Source organism: Symphodus melops (assembly GCF_947650265.1).
Source record: "Symphodus melops genome assembly, chromosome: 3".
In the NCBI taxonomy this organism is placed as follows: domain Eukaryota; kingdom Metazoa; phylum Chordata; class Actinopteri; order Labriformes; family Labridae; genus Symphodus; species Symphodus melops.
In genome coordinates, this window is record NC_136693.1 from 12,464,129 (window position 1) to 12,481,455 (window position 17,327).

Below are 17,327 nucleotides of genomic sequence, written 5' to 3' on the forward strand. Positions count from 1 at the left end.
TTAGCCTTCATCTTTTCTGATTTTTTTTCACCAGAAATATTTTCTAAAAATCAAAAGTGTGATTGGCCTACACCTCAAATATAGAGGATTTGCATTATGTAGCCAGGTTATAGAATATAGGCCAGATCATTTTATTACTACTGGATAATGTGCTTTTTAATAGTCAGCCGACATTGCTGTAGTGTTTGGGGACAGGAATGTGTCTGCAGGGGGTTGATCTTTCTGAGGACAGCGCTGCAGTGGGGTAGGGTTAAGGCGATGTGGTTGAGCGTGTGCGTGTGCGCGTGCGTGCGTGTGCGTGTGTGTATGTGGTTGTAATTTTTGGAGGGGTGCGTGGAGGCAGTCACACGCAGTCTGTAGTTAGAGCCCCTAGCGCCAGACATTAGTACTGGCCTGGCAGCTCACTTCTAGCCTACTATCGGAACCTCAGCATCGCAGTGTTCTCGAGGCTTAAACACGGTCAGGCGAATGGACAGGCGCCCGTAGCTCCGGGACCCCCTCTCCTCTCCTCTAGCATTTATTCGTGCTCTTAACGGACTACACCGACCGAAGAGTCATTTCGGCTAAATATATCTTGTTTTCTGCTCCTCGGTCTCTCCGCTGCAGGGCCTCTTCAGTTTACAGGAGAAAAAAAAGTGGGTGTTTGCTGCTCACTGGTGATCCGGCAAGCGGCAAGCGGCGGCGGCGGCGAAGTGTCCTCGATGGCAGGCTGGAAGGACGGCTCAGTGCAGGAGAAGTATCGGCTGGTTGTGGTCGGAGGCGGCGGTGTTGGGAAATCAGCCCTGACTATCCAGTTCATCCAGGTCAGTAGCAGCGCTCAGTCTCTTTAGCCCCCGTACTTTGATTTTGATCCGGAAAAAAAAAAGAACCGAGAAAGAGGTTTTCTTGGTTGGGAGGCCAGGGACGAATCTTCTCCTTCGCTACTTAGTTGCCCAGGCCTCCAACTATTCACCGAGGGAGACGATTTTTTTTTTGTGAATCAAACGAGGAATGATGGCTGTCACTTTAACGTGGGGATTTTCGAGAGCTCCACTTCCCACTTTTTCAGTTTGTAGCCGCTAGTCAAAAGAGAAAGGAAAGTGGGTCTACGGTGCTCTCGAGTTGTCCTCATTTATGAAGTTTACTGAAAAGGAAAGTAGCTCCGGTGTGTGCGGAGTTGTTGCAGCTTGAAGAGGATCATGTCCGTTTAGGCCTACCAAGCCAGAGTAGAAGGTTACTGATAAAATGAGAGAGAAAAGCTAAAGAAAATCCCTTAACAAAAAAAAACATAATGGGGTTTCACGAAGCCCTTGGAAGAGAAAGTCAGCCCACCTTCAGAGCAATTTCATCAACATGTTCACTTCCTATAGAAAATATGCTAATGGTACTGTAAGTACTGTGAGTTTAGATGAAATTTCCAACCAAGGAAAGCAACTTAATTTATATACATACAAATTCAAAATGCAACTTTATTCAAACTCACATGGCAGACGATGTGTTTTTAAGTTTTATAGCAGCACACTTGGAAACTCTCATATGAAGGCATGTAAACAGTTGACCTCCCCTGGTTGCATTCCAGCACACCGCAGACATATTCTGCCTAGCGTTGACCTTCCAGGCTTTCATAATGGTAATTTAGGCGAGGGCTTCTTACCGGAAAGCCCACACACAAACATGTACGCGACCTCAGTGTATGAAAGAGATGACAAACTTTGCCCTTTGCATTCTGTGTTTTCCCCCTTGTGTCAGTGTGTTACCGGCCAGACTGCAGGCAGCTGCATGTCTCTACACTTTCAGACAACAGTGGGCTGGCACACGTTTCAGAGTGGGGGTTTGAAGCTTTTCAAGAGGAGTTTGTGTGTATGTTCGGGGAGGGGTGTTGTGTCTAATGAGGGTTCAAAAAGCTTATTAACTGCATACCAAGTAAAATGGGATCAGATAGCCATGACACATAATTCTGCCATAGCCTACTGACCCCATTGACCTAGAGCGGAGACACATTTAAAGCTGGATCCAAAACACTCAGAAGTTATTTCCCCCTAATTTCATATCTTGATTACAATCTGATAATATATGAGCGTTCTATTATTAAATCAGCACAGTTTTGTAATTGTAACACTTTTTGGCAGAGAGTTAGGACTCAAACATCCATGTTTGTTTCGAAATCTCTCTTGACATCTGCCCTTTAAAGTTTGCCAATGCTCTTATAAGCATTAAGGTTTTTTAACATGCTAACAGAGATTTAGAAATAGCTGCATCCTAAAATAAGACATTTCAATGTATCGTTCATTTCAAGTGAATTCAACTCTACCTTTTGACAGTTTCTTGAAAGATATTAGAAGATGTCTGCGTCTTGCTGTAAATTTAATATGGGATGCAAACAGTGGAGAGCATAAGTGTATACCATCATTTTCTTTCAGAATTCATTTGGGATTGAGCTTGAAAAATTCTCTTTTTTTCAATCTAATTTTGACCTACAGATAATCACTGTATTCTCTTTCCCACTGCCTGCTTGCATACATATCTGGTGTCCTGGAAGTGAAAGAGATTAAGATGTTGACAGCAGGAGGAGGACCCATATCCTCCTCCTGAGGAGAAGTTTCTGGAAGATGCCTGCCAAGGGGGAAAGACCTCAACAGTTGGCTGTGAAGTAGAGGCTTACCACAGAACCTACTATGTTCAGAGTTGTGGGAGGTGCTGAGGCTATAGGGGTGGGGGGTCTGAGTCATCCTGGGTGGGTTAATGGTCACGGACCATGTGGAATTTGGCCCCTTAAGCAGAGGAAGTCCCCTCTGCTGCTGCTCTGAGGACCTTCTAGTTTTGTGTGGAAAGATATGACCTGCTTTCTGATTCACTGGGACAACGTGTGTTAATGTGTTAGTGGAAAGCTTGGCACAGTGTCAGATGTAGTGTTATGTATTTGCCAAAAATACCCCCCCCCCCCCCCCTTTTTTTTTTAAATGATTACTTTGAATATATGTGCTTTAATTTGTGTCACATTTTCAAATTTAGGCCAGGCTCCTGACTAGTACTCATCTAGACTGGTAATTGCCCCCCGCATGTCCAACGCTTCGCACAAACATGATATGGCAAAAAATACAATATAGAAAGTCAGTCACTGCCTTGTATCATAGTCAAAAATATTTAATCCAGCCAATACTGCAACTGAGTTTTTGGGCAGATAGCAAATAATGTAAAACAAGCATTAAGTAGAACAATTGAAATATACAGAATACTTTAATTTCTGTATTATGCCCCACTTTGTGGTGTTTTATTTTACAAGTCTTACCTCAAGCAGCTGTGATTAATGTATACCCATGTGAGGAGTAAATAACTTATAATATTTCATAGTCAAAGCATGATTTAATGGGCATACTTCCCTCATTTCTCCAAAGTACTGGGGTTCAACACCCACCGCTAATCTTCAGGTGGCTGAGCAAAGTCTGAGATATAATACAGCATTCAACTGAAGCAGGGATTTTTGTGGTTCAAAGGATGAAATGATGATGTCTTACAGTAACAGAGTGGCGGGTCTCTCGGGGCTGCTGACCACCCTGATGCCAAGCAGTTGACTCAGGCTGAAATAGCACTGGGATGATATAACATTGAGTCATCTGACAAAAGTTGTGGAACACAGTGTGTCGTTTAATGTGACGTCCGTGAGGGAGGAAGCATCCCAAGTAAGGGAAAACATGACTCACACTGGCCATGTGAGCACTGCATGTGGGGTGATGTGTGATGTGTATGGGTTTGTTTTTGAATCTGCAAATAATGACAATAAATACAGACCTTATTTGCACAGAGTAACCCACATAGGCTACTGGAACTGGATGGCTCGAGAATGGGATGATGTGTGATTTTGTGGAATTCGGTGCAAGAGAGCAAAACATTGTGACAGATCCAGACAGATTATTTTATCTGCTTGTTTTTTTCAGATAAAGCACAGGACCCTTCCCCCTTTTTTTACTCTCTTTTTCTGTTTGCATTGATACGATATATATATGTGAGGTCATTTTGGAGGAATGTTGTCATACATAGCAATTTAGCAGAATAAACATAGATTATAAAGGCCGCCTTCCTCGGGCATGTGGAGACATGGTGTGGTAATGATAGTAGAGCCGACGTCGAATGTGTTGTGGGCGCCGTTTCTTGAGCATTTCTCAGAAACAGCTACAGGTGGTTAGAAAGTGTTTGCTGCCAAACTTTTGCGCATATGTGTTGAGGATTGAGTTCAGAGGGTTTATTGTGTTTGACACTTTTCACACACACTTGTAGCCTTTTTCTGTATTCAGACTGTTTCATAAGTCACACCGCCGTGTGCGAACAGCTACATTTATATTCTGTGTGTCTGTGTGTTTTAGCAGGATTAACCACCAATTGTGGATTTTGCAGCTTGTGTGTGTGTGTGTGTGTGTGTGTGTGTGTGTGTGTGTGTGTGTGTGTGTGTGTGTGTGTGTGTGTCTGTGTGTGTGTGTGTGTGTGTGTGTGTGTGTGTGTGTGTGTGTGTGTGTGTGTGTGTGTGTGTGTGTGTGTGTGTGTGTGTGTGTGTGTGTGTGTGTGTGTGTGTGTGTGTGTGTGTGTGTGTGTGTGTGTGTGTGTGTGTGTGTGTGTGCGTGCGTGTGTGTGGGTGATGAGAGTGCATTGTTTGTTTAGTTCTGTAGGAGGCTCACCTGTTGTTTTCTCACGAAGCAAAGCCACAATTAGAGCAAAATAAGCCAGATAAAGTAAGAAAAAAACAAATGTACAGGCAAGCATATAAACAACAATTCTTTTTACATAAAGCTGAAGAAAACAATCTGTGGCACAACCCTGAGACAACAGTCTGACTCTTCTTTGTGTGTGAAATTACCGTCAAATATCATTGAAATGACAAGCGAGTTACAATAGATGTGCTGTTTTTGTGAATGGTTTCACAGGCGCTCTGCTCGTGAATAATCCACCCGGTTTGCAAAAATGAAAGAAAACGGCTTGTGCTCTGTTTGCTGTGAAGGTGTGTAAGAGCCCTTGAGCAAGGCAGCGAAATCCCCCCCACTCCCCCCACAAAACCAGCTCAGGAGCGCCCACTCCCTCACTCTGACATGTCTCCATTAGTTGCATGTCCATAGGATCCTGTTTGTGCCTGTGTCCTGTATATCAGCCTATGTGTGTGTGTTGCATGATTTCACTGAGTGTCAAAACCTGATTTCCTTTCGGGGATCAATAAAGTGAATCTTCTTTTCTTCTTCTAAATGTTTGCTGGTTCATGCTCAAGTCATAACTGAACAGTGATATTGTTAAACAATAGCCGGCTCCCTTGTATTACTCCAGCGTGTCAGAGTGTCCTAACTTTCCCTTTCCCCACAAACCTTTACCCTCATTTGATTCTTGTGCTGCTCAGCTTGTCACAGACCTTTAACACATAAATTACCTTCTTGCACAAAACCTTTTGTGAAATTCAGAAATCAAGTTCCACCTGGCACGATTCTGCTATGTTGTAGGATCTCTCTCTTTGGTCTTCTTATAAGAGGTGAAGAACTGGTGTTCAGGAGGGCTCAAACACATTGACAACTTGTTTAGGAGACGTAAAGAAACGAGTACGATGTACTGAGCCTTCGTGATCGCTTTTTCTTTTTACATAGCTGTACTGACATCTGTCATTGAGCTGCTCCAACAATAGATTTTCGCTTCTTGGAATTGAGAATTAAGGTTTTATCTCATCCCTCTTCGACCAAAACACAATTCAATGTGCCTGGATCATACATGGTGGGAATATGTTGACTGACCAATCAGCAACGATCTGCAAAAACAAGTTAATCCTGTGTTGTTTAAAAATGGCTTTAACTCTATGATGAAATAAAGTGCTTAGAAAAACCACCAACAAGCTGGCCTTATTTGCCATTTAACATGCATTTTTGCATCGTTAATGTAACTTTATTGTCCGACCGTTGTACTTTAATTGCTTTGTGGTTATGTGGCCTCGAGGTAACACATAGATCCTAACTAATAGATCGACACAAGATCACGTTCCGCTGTGAGTCAACCTCTGTGGCCATGTTCCTGGAGGGCTTTAAAGTTTGCATCTTGCAACTGTGGTATGAAGATGGTTAGTTCCTTTTATGTGTATTTAGCTGGACACTTTACGACTGATATAAATGAATCCAGACTGAGAGACATACAGTATGAGTGATACAAAAAAAGAAAGGAAAAAAGTCCTGCTATTTAACAGGCTACGCACACATACTGTGATTTTACTGGAGGTGGCTAGTTGCTAATCTAGCTATATTGGCTGTCCAACACCAGTGCAACAAAATTAGCTCCATAACAGTTTCTTTATCTAACTCACATTTTACACAGTACATGTATTGGCAAACCAAATTAAATAAAAATAGCAAATACCGTAAATTTCGGACTATAAGCCGCAACTTTTTGTCGCGGTTTTTAACACTGCGGCTTTTAAAACGATGCGGCTTATTTATGGATTTTTCTTGCGGGACAATGAGCTTGTGCCGCAAAAACATTTGACTTCGTCACATCGGATCTTAATATCAGTCATTTTGCGCTTCATGCACGCACCCTCATCATGGAAAACACACGGAGAAATACATATGATGCAGCTTTCAAGTTAAAGGCGATCGAACTGGCTGTCAAAGAAGGAAATAGAGCTGCTGCACGTAAAGTTGACACTGACAGTGACAACGAAAAAGAGACCGAGGAAGTGAGTAATGAAGTCATTCTGAGGCAGTGAATGGATGGACTTTTTCCTGTGAAATATATTACGGTAATCTTTTTCATCAGCCGCGTTACAGACACTGTTTGATAAAGGATTTACAGTAGGCTTCATATTTGCGGATGTTACCAGTAGTACGTATTTCATTAAAAGTTAAAAAAATGTCTTTGTGTCACGTCTTTCTGTGTAAATAGCTCCTGTTATAACGTGGACACCTGCGGCTTATAATCAAGTGCGGCTTATATATGTACAAATACATTTTTTTACCTATTTTTAGCCGGTGCGGCTTATATCCAGGTGCGCTCAATAGTCCGGAATTTACGGTAAACCTTTTTTTTTTTTTTCACCACAAAATAAGAACCAACTGATTTGATACTAAGAGACAGCTAACTAAAGCTTCATCGGACAGCATCAAAATTGTGTGAACGCATGGCCATTATACCCTGGACATAAAAGGTGTGCACGCTGTGTGAGAAAGCATTGCTTGGTTAAGTAAAATTACATTTCCTGTATAGTGCAAAGAATTCACACTTTCGACTGCTAACACTCGTGTCACAACGATGATGAATAATTGTGCAGCCCATGGTAGATTCTAATGTTTCTGTTAACAACATTTACTGTAGCATCATCACTATCACCATCATCATCACTATCAATGAACTGAGCCACCTAGAGGCTCGACCATGTCAACAGAAAGAAAAACAAAAAAAACACTTGTTTAGCTCAACAAAGGCAAAAATGTCCAACAAGTGGTCACAAGATATCTAGTAATGTCATGAGAGCCCTTGTGGGAAATTTGCTGATTATTTTCACGCTTCAAAGGAGATAAACCTCCCTATAATTATACAGGCCTTTCCTAGAGTACCACCCACAAGGCAAACTTCAACAATTTGTCATGCGCAAACGTCAACCATCTGAGAACAGTTTAATACTAATTAGATCCAGTTAGAAGAAGCCCCATCCGAATGTTGTTCATGACGCCCATCACTTTGACTGTGTGACGTGCAGCACCGAGGGCCATCTCTCGTGATTTCTAAATGTATTGATAAGTCTGGCAAAACCGCACCGCAGAACACCAGAGGAATGTTCATGCCGAGGGGGACGAGGATCTCTAAAGACACTCCCACCCAACTGGGAAAGCTCAAGAGAAGAGAGGGTCAACTCCTTTTTTAGGTTTTTAAATAATGTCTTTGTTCAACCGAAGCAGAACTTTATAACCGTCTTGCTTCTCTATCGTGACCTTTGCAGGGGTGAACATCCACTCGCGCTCTAAAATCCTACTCAGCTTGAATTCAACAGTAAGGGTGTGCGAATACGGAGAGAGAGAGACGCTCAAGTCAATTATTATCATCAGTGTTGAAGCATTCTCTCTGCTTGGTAAAGCTGATTAGTTCACTGGAGGTGAAGGTGTGATCCACTTTGTTTTTTTTTTGCTTACAACATTAGAGATCAGATGATGCTTTCAATCATTCCTATCTCTCCTTTCTCTGTGTCTCTCTCTCTATCTCTTCCCATCTGCCTCAAGAAAGGGCAATATTATTAAACCCTGCATGTGGCATGGCTGTACAAGTCAGTAAGGCAAACTCAAACAGTGTAATCTTTTAGGGTCATAGACTGAAAGAGGCAGAGTTGGCTTATATGTTCTCCCTGAGGCGAGTGTATCTCTATTGCTACAAGACAATTAAAGCTAAATAATAAATGTTGCATGTGAATTAGTTTGTTAAAATCACATGGATATGTGACTAGATGTATATTATTTCATCTATGGAGTTCTTTCTCGAGCATATTAAATAGAGTGAAATATTTTATCCGGACATTTTAACTTTTTGAACGTGGGAAGGATTCTCGATATGATGTGACATCGTGAATACCATGTAATTGTTATAACTGTGGCAAAACAGGTAGGACTTAAATCACTGAAGTAGGTAGGACTTAAATCACTGAAGTAGGTAGAACTTAAATCACTGAAGTAGGTAGAACTTAAATCACTGAAGTAGGTAGGACTTAAATCACTGAAGTAGGTAGGACTTAAATCACTGAAGTAGGTAGAACTTAAATCACTGTGAAGTAGGTAGGACTTAAATCACTGAAGTAGGTAGGACTTAAATCACTGAAGTTGGTAGGACTTAAATCACTGAAGTTGGTAGGACTTAAATCACTGAAGTTGGTAGGACTTAAATCACTGAAGTAGGTAGGACTTAAATCACTGAAGTAGGTAGGACTTAAATCACTGAAGTAGGTAGAACTTAAATCACTGAAGTAGGTAGGACTTAAATCACTGAAGTAGGTAGGACCTAAATCCCTGAAGTAGGTAGGACTTAAATCACTGAAGTAGGTAGGACCTAAATCCCTGAAGTAGGTAGAACTTAAATCACGTATCTGTTCTGTAAACGGATGATTTCAGAATGACAAAAGAACCAACCGTAGACGTTTCTCAGAAGGACACATTACAGTCACATACAGATTCTGAAGAAGTCTTCAGTCTGACTGGACATCTGCAGTGAACGGGGACGTAACGATTCACTCAAATCCCAATACGATTCACGATGCTGGGTTCACGATACAGTCGTCTCACGATTTGTTTTACAAAATGAGACTAAGGACAAGTTATGGCTAATCTCTTTGGCTCTACCAGTTTGGGCGAGCGAGGCTACAAAACCTGCATGTTAGTATGGTTTGACTTCGCAGCCGTCATGAAAACGCCTTCATTTTTCAAAGTGCCAATGTGAATTTGTCTTTGCATTTGATGAAACAAAGTATCATAGACCTGAAAGTAAGAGTTTCCGCTCCTATAGAAAGACAGAAAGCTATTCCATAACTGTGTTCTACATTTAAGATTTTTTTTTTAATCTAAAAGGAGTTTTAGGCAGGCAGGTGTTAACACGGGATTTCCCATGTTCTCATATTGTGCTTTCATGACTCGTGGGTCACATTAAAGAGCCTACTTTGATCCAGGTCGTCAGTTGGTGATACAGTAAGATGTAACTGTACATGTATTTATAATTGTATACACCCAGAGTAGCACTGCTGCTAACATCTTCTTTAAGAGTCACAGGAAGCTACATAAAAGCCAGTTGCGGCCTTCACCAACTCTTCATGAGTTTGGGTTGTAATTAAACACAGCAGGAAGAGTAAGAGTGGAACTTGTTTATTGTCGAGTCCTCGGATGAAGCCTTGTGAAACGTCTGTATGAAATTTCACCTTTTAGTTGCGATTACCTTTTATAAACCTGGGTTTTGTTTACATAGAAAACACTGGAGGAAGGTGGTGGTGAAGTGTGCATGCTCACTGAAAAGCCTCTGGAGCTGGCAAGAAGTGTGTGCGTCTGCACGCACATTTACCCTTCTACCAGTGACTCATATACAGCAACATGTTTCCATGAGCAAGGCATTGAATCAACCTATTATCGCTCCGTATCACTCTTTGTCCATTGCACAGACCTGTAGTGATATAGAGGGATGAACTGATGAGAAAAAAAGCAGGTATGTTCAGTGTTGAATAACTATGACTGTACTCTAATCATGACGAGCTGATTTATCAAAACGGGTCTTTAAGTGAATTCTATATCAACACTAGTGGGTTTTAGATTGAACACTGCCGAATGAATCTGCATGCAGAATCATCACTTTTCACTTTTAACATTGCCTTATGGTAAAAAAAAAAGAGAATCACATTTTCACCTGCTATGCCCCCCTCGTCCTCCTCCTCCTCCTCCTTGTTTTCCGGTCACTGCCTATCAGATAGTCAGACAGACAGCAAGGGCAGCGGGTTCCTCTCTGTTGTTTTTTGGCTTTTGTTCTGTATTCACACATGTGTCTGTTTCAGAATAACTGGCCACAGTATCAGGTCTCGCATCTCACAGTCATATAACAACAACCCTGACTGTGAGAAATTGCTCACTTTAGCTACCCACTCCCACCACTGAAAAGCATTCCAAATATACGTTGTGTGAATGTTCGCCTTTTAACGTGACAACATTATATTTAATCAGCACACTGATTAGACTGATGATTTAAAGTGAAGCTGTAGTCTTTGGTGTGTGTCACCTTTTGAGCATGTTGTGCAGGATCTTTTTTTTCTTTCTCTCTCTCTCTCTTCGATGAAAACACATAATGAACGGTTGTTGTTATACGCCTGGGCTTGTCCCTGATGCCGGGGCCTGAGCTGTCTGCCAGGCAGCTGCTGGACATTTGGCACGTCTCATGCAGACACTGTCCAGAGGCCTGCGGGGCACCTGCTGTCCATCAGGGGGAGGTGAGGCTTGGAATGAGACAAACCCCTCAACAGGTGACAGTCGCCTCCAGCACCACTCACTAGTGTCCAAATGTGCTGACGACAATGGCTGAGTGTGACTCCTGCTGATCAGATAGCAGATGATAATCAGAGAGGCTGTTCTGTCAGCATCAGGTACTACATGTGTCGATCCATTATGAGATATCAGAGTTTTGTTGAGTCACTCGCACAGCTGCTGTCTGACTGTAATGCTGATCTAACACACACAGCAAATGGGACTGCGTCTCTGGCAGCAGTTGCTGTTCACGATAATAAATTGGCACACGCCAGCACACAACCAAGTCAACAGCTGCCTAAGAAATTGTGTTTGGTATGTCTTACCAAAACAGTGACCTCTTACAGCCGAGCAGCTTGGAGGACTTGCAGCATGAAACTCTGACCCCTTACACACAAGAGATACTCAACTTATTGACGAGCTATAGGTAGACTATACTATATTATATTATACTATACTATACTATATTATACTATACAGTACAGCTGCTGAAAACGATAAAAAGAACACTGAAAAAAATATGTGCTGACTCTGGTTGATTTCATAAATGAATGTGTTTTAAAAAAAAGTTTTAGTTAGTGCCGTCATTGGAGAGACAGGACATCGGGGAGAGAGAGAGTGTGTGGGGAATGACATGCAGGAAAAGAGCGACAGGTCAGACACGAACCCAGGCCGTCCTCTTGTGAACCTGTTATCTTTGCATGATTCACAAAACACTGCATCCTTACCTTGTCTTAACCAGCTGTTGTTTTTCTGCAAATAAAAGACCAAAATAAGAACATTAAATCTGGAAATTTGGGAGAAATGTTGTGTAGAATAGAACGCGCAGAAAAAGTTAATTTTAATCAAACGCAAACCGATTCGTAATAGAATCAGAGAGACTTTTCTCACAACTATATCCAAATCTGTACAGAAGGAACATCAAAAACCTCCAAAACAGCCTAATTGCAACTTGATGCGTCATGCCACGTTCAATTGGCAGATATGTTTGTTTTCAGTAACTGGGTGACATAGTGACTACAGTAATAGCTTGGTATAGGTCATCTCCAAAATTGGAATGAAAAAAAACAGAAAAATGAGATCAGTCTTTTACATGCAGTTTGAATGATTTCAGCAAGACTTAAGATAGCGTTGCACAGATGTTAAGGAGTTTAACATCAGGGCTTTTTTGTACCCTTGTATAAAGAGTTATGTTTGGTTATACTCTGAACCTAAATTCATTCTGCAATCATGTATTCAAGGTTTTCCTGTTCCATATTTTCACCCATCTTCAGTCTTGTAGCCTACATGATTGTTATGAATGATCATTTCCGCTTCTGTATCCACTTAACATGACTTTCATTGACTTTGGATTGGCAGGCAGAGAGGAGCCAGAGAAGAAAAGATGTGCCCATTAGATCGTATTCATAAGGAGCTGCCTGCTAAAGTAAAAACATTTCTGCTGTTTGTGTTGTAAGACTGCAGGCCTAAAAGCACACAACAGTAAATGATGCTGTGTATCTGACATGATGCCAGTGAGTGGCCTCATTTCCTTTGACATATCGCCCCATGCTAAGAGTTATGGTCTGCAGCAAAGTACACCGGAGCAGAAACACGCACTCAGCATTTGTAGCAGAGAGGAGAGTGGAGATGGTAATGGGGATGAATTCAGCGCCATTTGTTCTCGACGCCGAGGTCTTTTAGATGCAACAAATGTATCATCGAAAATATGCGTCACATGCCAGTCATCGGCATTTCTCAAGATGTTGGCTTCACTGCATTTAGAACTCTTGTCTAAATTTAGTTTGGTTTACAACTTTTCAGATCCTCTGGAAGTTCTTTGTCTTCGGCACCGATCAGCATCCCGTTATTTGGTCAGTCATGTGTTTTCCCTCAAAAGCTGAGAGTACTGGTTGTACGCTACACTTGTTAAGTGACTGTGTACGGGTTTTTTCAAAGTCGCACAGTAGCTTCTCTGTCCGTAGCGACACTACAGCGGCTGGTCTTCTTTTTCATTGTGAATGTGAGCAGAAGCTGCTCTGCTCCCAGCAGAGGAAGAAGAACTGAATTAAGCTGAGAATGGAAAAAAAAAATACATTACAACCATCAATTACAAAGAAGCTATACTCTTTGTTCTCTAAAAGTTAGCAGCATGTAATTAGGCATTAATATTTTGTTCTTCATCGTACCTTATCTTTTAGATAACAAACTCCAACATCCTTAACTTAACTAAATTACTCACCGTTCCATCGACGCCTGGTGTCATTTCCCCTTAATATCTAGTCCAAATTGAGGCAGGCATAGATGAAGATTCACCAAAGCAGACAGAAGTCGGGGTACATCTTTTTGATTGTAACACTTTGAGAAATAAGTCTTTATTTTCTGTCCCTTTCAGCAGAACAAGGAAGGACAGTATAGAAAAGTGCATCGATTAGCGGTCAGCGGCTGGGTTTATGGCAGGCTTAATGTAGTGAACAGGAACATTAGTGATGTCGCGTGATCAGCAGGAACAATACAGGCGGTTCACACAGTTCTGCTCTTTGTGTTGTTCTGGTTAATCATTTTGACGGCTTTCTAAAGCGTTCACAAAGGTCTCCACTTACCATTTCAACATAATGTACTTATGAAATGGAGAATAGTCAGAAGTGTGTCCACATAGAGCACACAGGCAGCTTTGAGCCCAGTGATCTGCTGGGTGGGGGGGGGGGGGGGGGGGGGGGGGACTGTTAAATGGCACCTCTTTGATTCTGCGTCTTTGAGCGGCTTCAAAAGTGTTCAGAGTCCAGCACACATTGATATTTAGCCGGCCGATTGAAGTTCTAATGCCACAGAGGATAGAGGAGAGCAGGGGGTCGACTGTGTCAGGAGTGGGCCTACTTTGTGAGACATTTAACCTCTGCTTTATTCTCTGCATGAGCGCTAGCTCCAACTCTGCAGCCTTGAGTGCTTACTGAGGCATTACAGACGTACGGAACTGTATGTGACATGTTTCATTAAGGCAAAATACCCATAGGCCTATGTACAGAAAACCATCATTTGCTGTAGGGGTGGGCAGCAGGTAACAAATATTGCATCACAATTCTTAATGACAATCATGACTTTTTAAGACTAGTTTGCACATTACAGACCAGAACAACCAACACATGACTCAATTTTAAACAATAAAAGCCCAGAGGGACAGACAGTGCCTCAAATGTTTTCACAAATTTCAACATTTTAATTTTGTTTGTTTTTTTGTGTTAGCAAGCGTGTGATTTGCAAACAACAGGAAAGAATGCCCTTATTTTAATATCCTGATGTTATCCTTTGAACTCCCTCGCATGTGTCTGCTCTGGCACTGCATGAGAGGAGAGAGGGAGCCGTTGACTAATAACTTTGAGCAACAAGCATTAAAATGCTTAGGTGGTAGAAAAAAAAATTGTATAGTCATCTTACATGGAAACCAATCTATGCAATCAATCAATCTCTGCTAATAATGTTTACCTTGTTGTTGAGGAAAAATCCAAATCTGTTAAAATTGCTGAGGTTGATCTTTTTTCAGAGACTGGGAGAGAAGTATTTTCAGCCTTAGTGGGGACACCTGCAGATGGCAAGCAACGGGAGGGCCAACCAAACTCATTGGTAAAAAAAAAAAAAAAAAAAAGAAGCCTTTTCCAAACCTTTCTTCCTGAGCACTGAGATTAGTCAGAATCCCCTGATGGGAGCTGGTACGTTATTAGCATGGATTGAGTTCCACCTGCTTTTGCTTTCCATTCAGACTGTATTATACTGTGAGCAAGAAAGCCTGCTGATATGTGATTGGTCAATACAGGTCGGACATCGAAAGAAAACTCTTATGTCATTTTATACTGCGTTGTGGAAGCTAAAGTGGCGTGACGTGTTAACAAAGATGCACATACACAATGACAGTCAGCAAGGTGAAACAGTCCTGTCCTCGTCTGAAGTGGTTGGAGGCGCAGAAGAAAGGATTAAGATGTTTCAGGTTAAGACGTCAGGACTTAACGGTACCGTGTGAGTGTGTATGTGTATGTGACGCTGCAGGGCTTGTTTATATAGTGTGCATTTTTCTTCTCCCGTATAATGCTTTTGTTAATCACCCGCCATGACAGTTTGCATATGTGGTTCCGTGTAAAATAATAAAGGAGACATAACAGCAGACGCCAGCACACAACCAACAACCAACAGCTTTTTTATGGCACTGTTATGGATTCTCTGTGTGAGAGAAGATGGACAACAAAAAGTGAGCTTGCAAAGCCCTCCAACATCATCGTCTTTGTTCTGGATTATTATAATGGCCTTTTGTCTGTTTCATACTCATTAAGACTAACTTATGTATTGATTAGATGGCGAATTATTTGTCTGATTAACCGATAATCAAATTTGTGTTAATGCAGAATCAGTATCCGCTTAAATGGCCAGATATGCTCTCACATACAAGTCATTTATCTTCGATACGCTGTGTGTAACACTGGATATGAACAATATAGAAATGACTGAACAAAGACGACTCTGTACAAAACTAATAAGAGAAGCAGTAGTTCATAAAAAGGTTGAAGTGAACATGATAATAAAAAATGTTATCACATGAGTTAGTTTTTTTTTGTTTTTGTTTTTTTTCAGAATTGCCAAATAAGTGTCAGAAATGTGGAATTTCCAGTTAATTTAGTTGTATGTTACTTGCGTCTTTTTTCTGACTTGTTGACAGGATGCGATTTCCCCCCCCTCCCCCCGCACGCACACACACACACACACACACACACACACACACACACACACACCCAAGCGATGCAGTGACTTCTGTCACCATATGAGCAGATGTGCAAAAGTCCAAAGTTAACATAATTGTCCCACAATGATTAGATAGTCTTGACATGAAAGGGATTGGAATCTCTTTTCCATTCTTTTAACATCTCAGGCCTCGTGTTTGCAGTCTGACTAACATTTCTGCTCCTTACAATAAAAATGGAATTACCCTTTCACTTCAGAGTGGCAGGATGTGCTTTTTCAGTAAATTCACGATGCTGGATGGATGTGACTGTACGCCAAGGGTTTATCTGCTGGGGCAGGGTTTCACTGCTCTGCCGGCATTTGAGGACAAGGCAATGATTAAAGGGACAGGCTATTGATCTGTTTCGCATTAGGATGGAATGAGCTTGTAGGAGTGATGTGCATGGGTTCATTTAATTCGGCACAAAGCCAAGGTTTAGTGCTGCACCCAGGCTGTATTCTCTGACTCTAAACATTGAATGTAAGTGCTACAACTGCGGATGATGACCATGCAGTATGATCATTTGGCTTTTAGCTGGTCTACAGTTTTGAAGATGGCAAGTGTCAATCAGAACCTTTGACTTCATTTCAGGTCATTCTTTTCAGCTTTAGGTGCAGTCTTAAAGTTTTCCCAGCCTTCACAGAAAGCTCCCTGGTGGCCCTTTAAGGGGTCGGACACATTGTGTGCTCTCTTTCTCCCTTTGTGTATTAGGTATTGAATAAGTGACCTTTCTAGTTTGTATGAGCTCATGGGAAAAGTGGGTGTTTCCACAGGAAGTCAAAGCCTTTCCCTCCCCCTCCGTTTCTGTCGCTTTCCCTCTCCATGTAGCCCACGCTCTGCCTCCCCCTTAAACCTTTCATTCTGTCTTATTCCTTTCCACTTTTTCTCACTTCAAGCACCCTTAAGTACTCGACCAAACAGTTCTTTTCACACAGGCTCCTGTGCGAACGCTGTGAAGCATGGGGAAGAACGGCGACGATGTTGGTGAACGGATGATGCAGAAAATGCAAAGGAACTGGTCTTCTCTTCCATCTGTTAAAACTTAAATCCTAATGGTGGTGGTGTGATTACAGACAGCTGCTCAGAGTCCAGCCCCAGAGGTTCTGCAGAGGTTAAAGCTGTTTGTGTTTGGGGACAGGAAGTGATGCACTAATCCACCCAATCAAATTCCTCCTTGATTAGATCAATACACCATGCTACACTTCTTTAGGACATGCAAGGCGTTTAGTCCGACCCGGAGAGAGACAACATTAGAAATCACGAGACCTGCCATGTATCTTCTAAGGTACAGCCAAGAATAGCATTTCTGAAGGTACTGCATATTTCATTTGTTGCGTGTTCCTCAGTGTTGTTTTATTAACACTCAATCTACACAACAATTTCCTTGACAAAATTTCCCACGGTGAGTATGAAAAGGAGTAGGATGAAGCATGCACTTGTTTATTCCGACAACTTGTCGTGATCTTAAAGACCATTCATTTTGGATACCTACTCATTAGTAAAGAAAGTACAACATGTTCTCCTCTTAATACTTTAGAATTTCTCAAAGAAATGTACATTTGTGCTCGGTTTGAGCTCCACAATTCCACCTGACGAACGCACCGTGT

The 17,327-nt window shown here is 41.8% G+C and overlaps 1 protein-coding gene across 2 annotated transcripts in view; it reads left to right on the forward strand.

Annotated features, from left to right (window-relative positions):
* The first annotated feature begins 132 nt into the window (after positions 1 to 132).
* rras2 (RAS related 2) overlaps positions 133 to 17,327 on the forward strand; it is a 30,600-nt gene continuing 13,405 nt past the window's right edge. Inside the window, exons 1-2 of one of the 2 annotated variants that reach the window (XM_079339249.1) lie at positions 133 to 244; positions 607 to 803. In XM_079339249.1, coding sequence (XP_079195375.1) covers positions 148 to 244; positions 607 to 803 — 294 coding nt within the window. In that variant the 5' untranslated portion in view covers positions 133 to 147. Of the gene's footprint in view, positions 245 to 303; positions 460 to 606; positions 804 to 17,327 lie in introns of those variants that run through there. The other variant, XM_079339250.1, reaches the window with a different exon arrangement.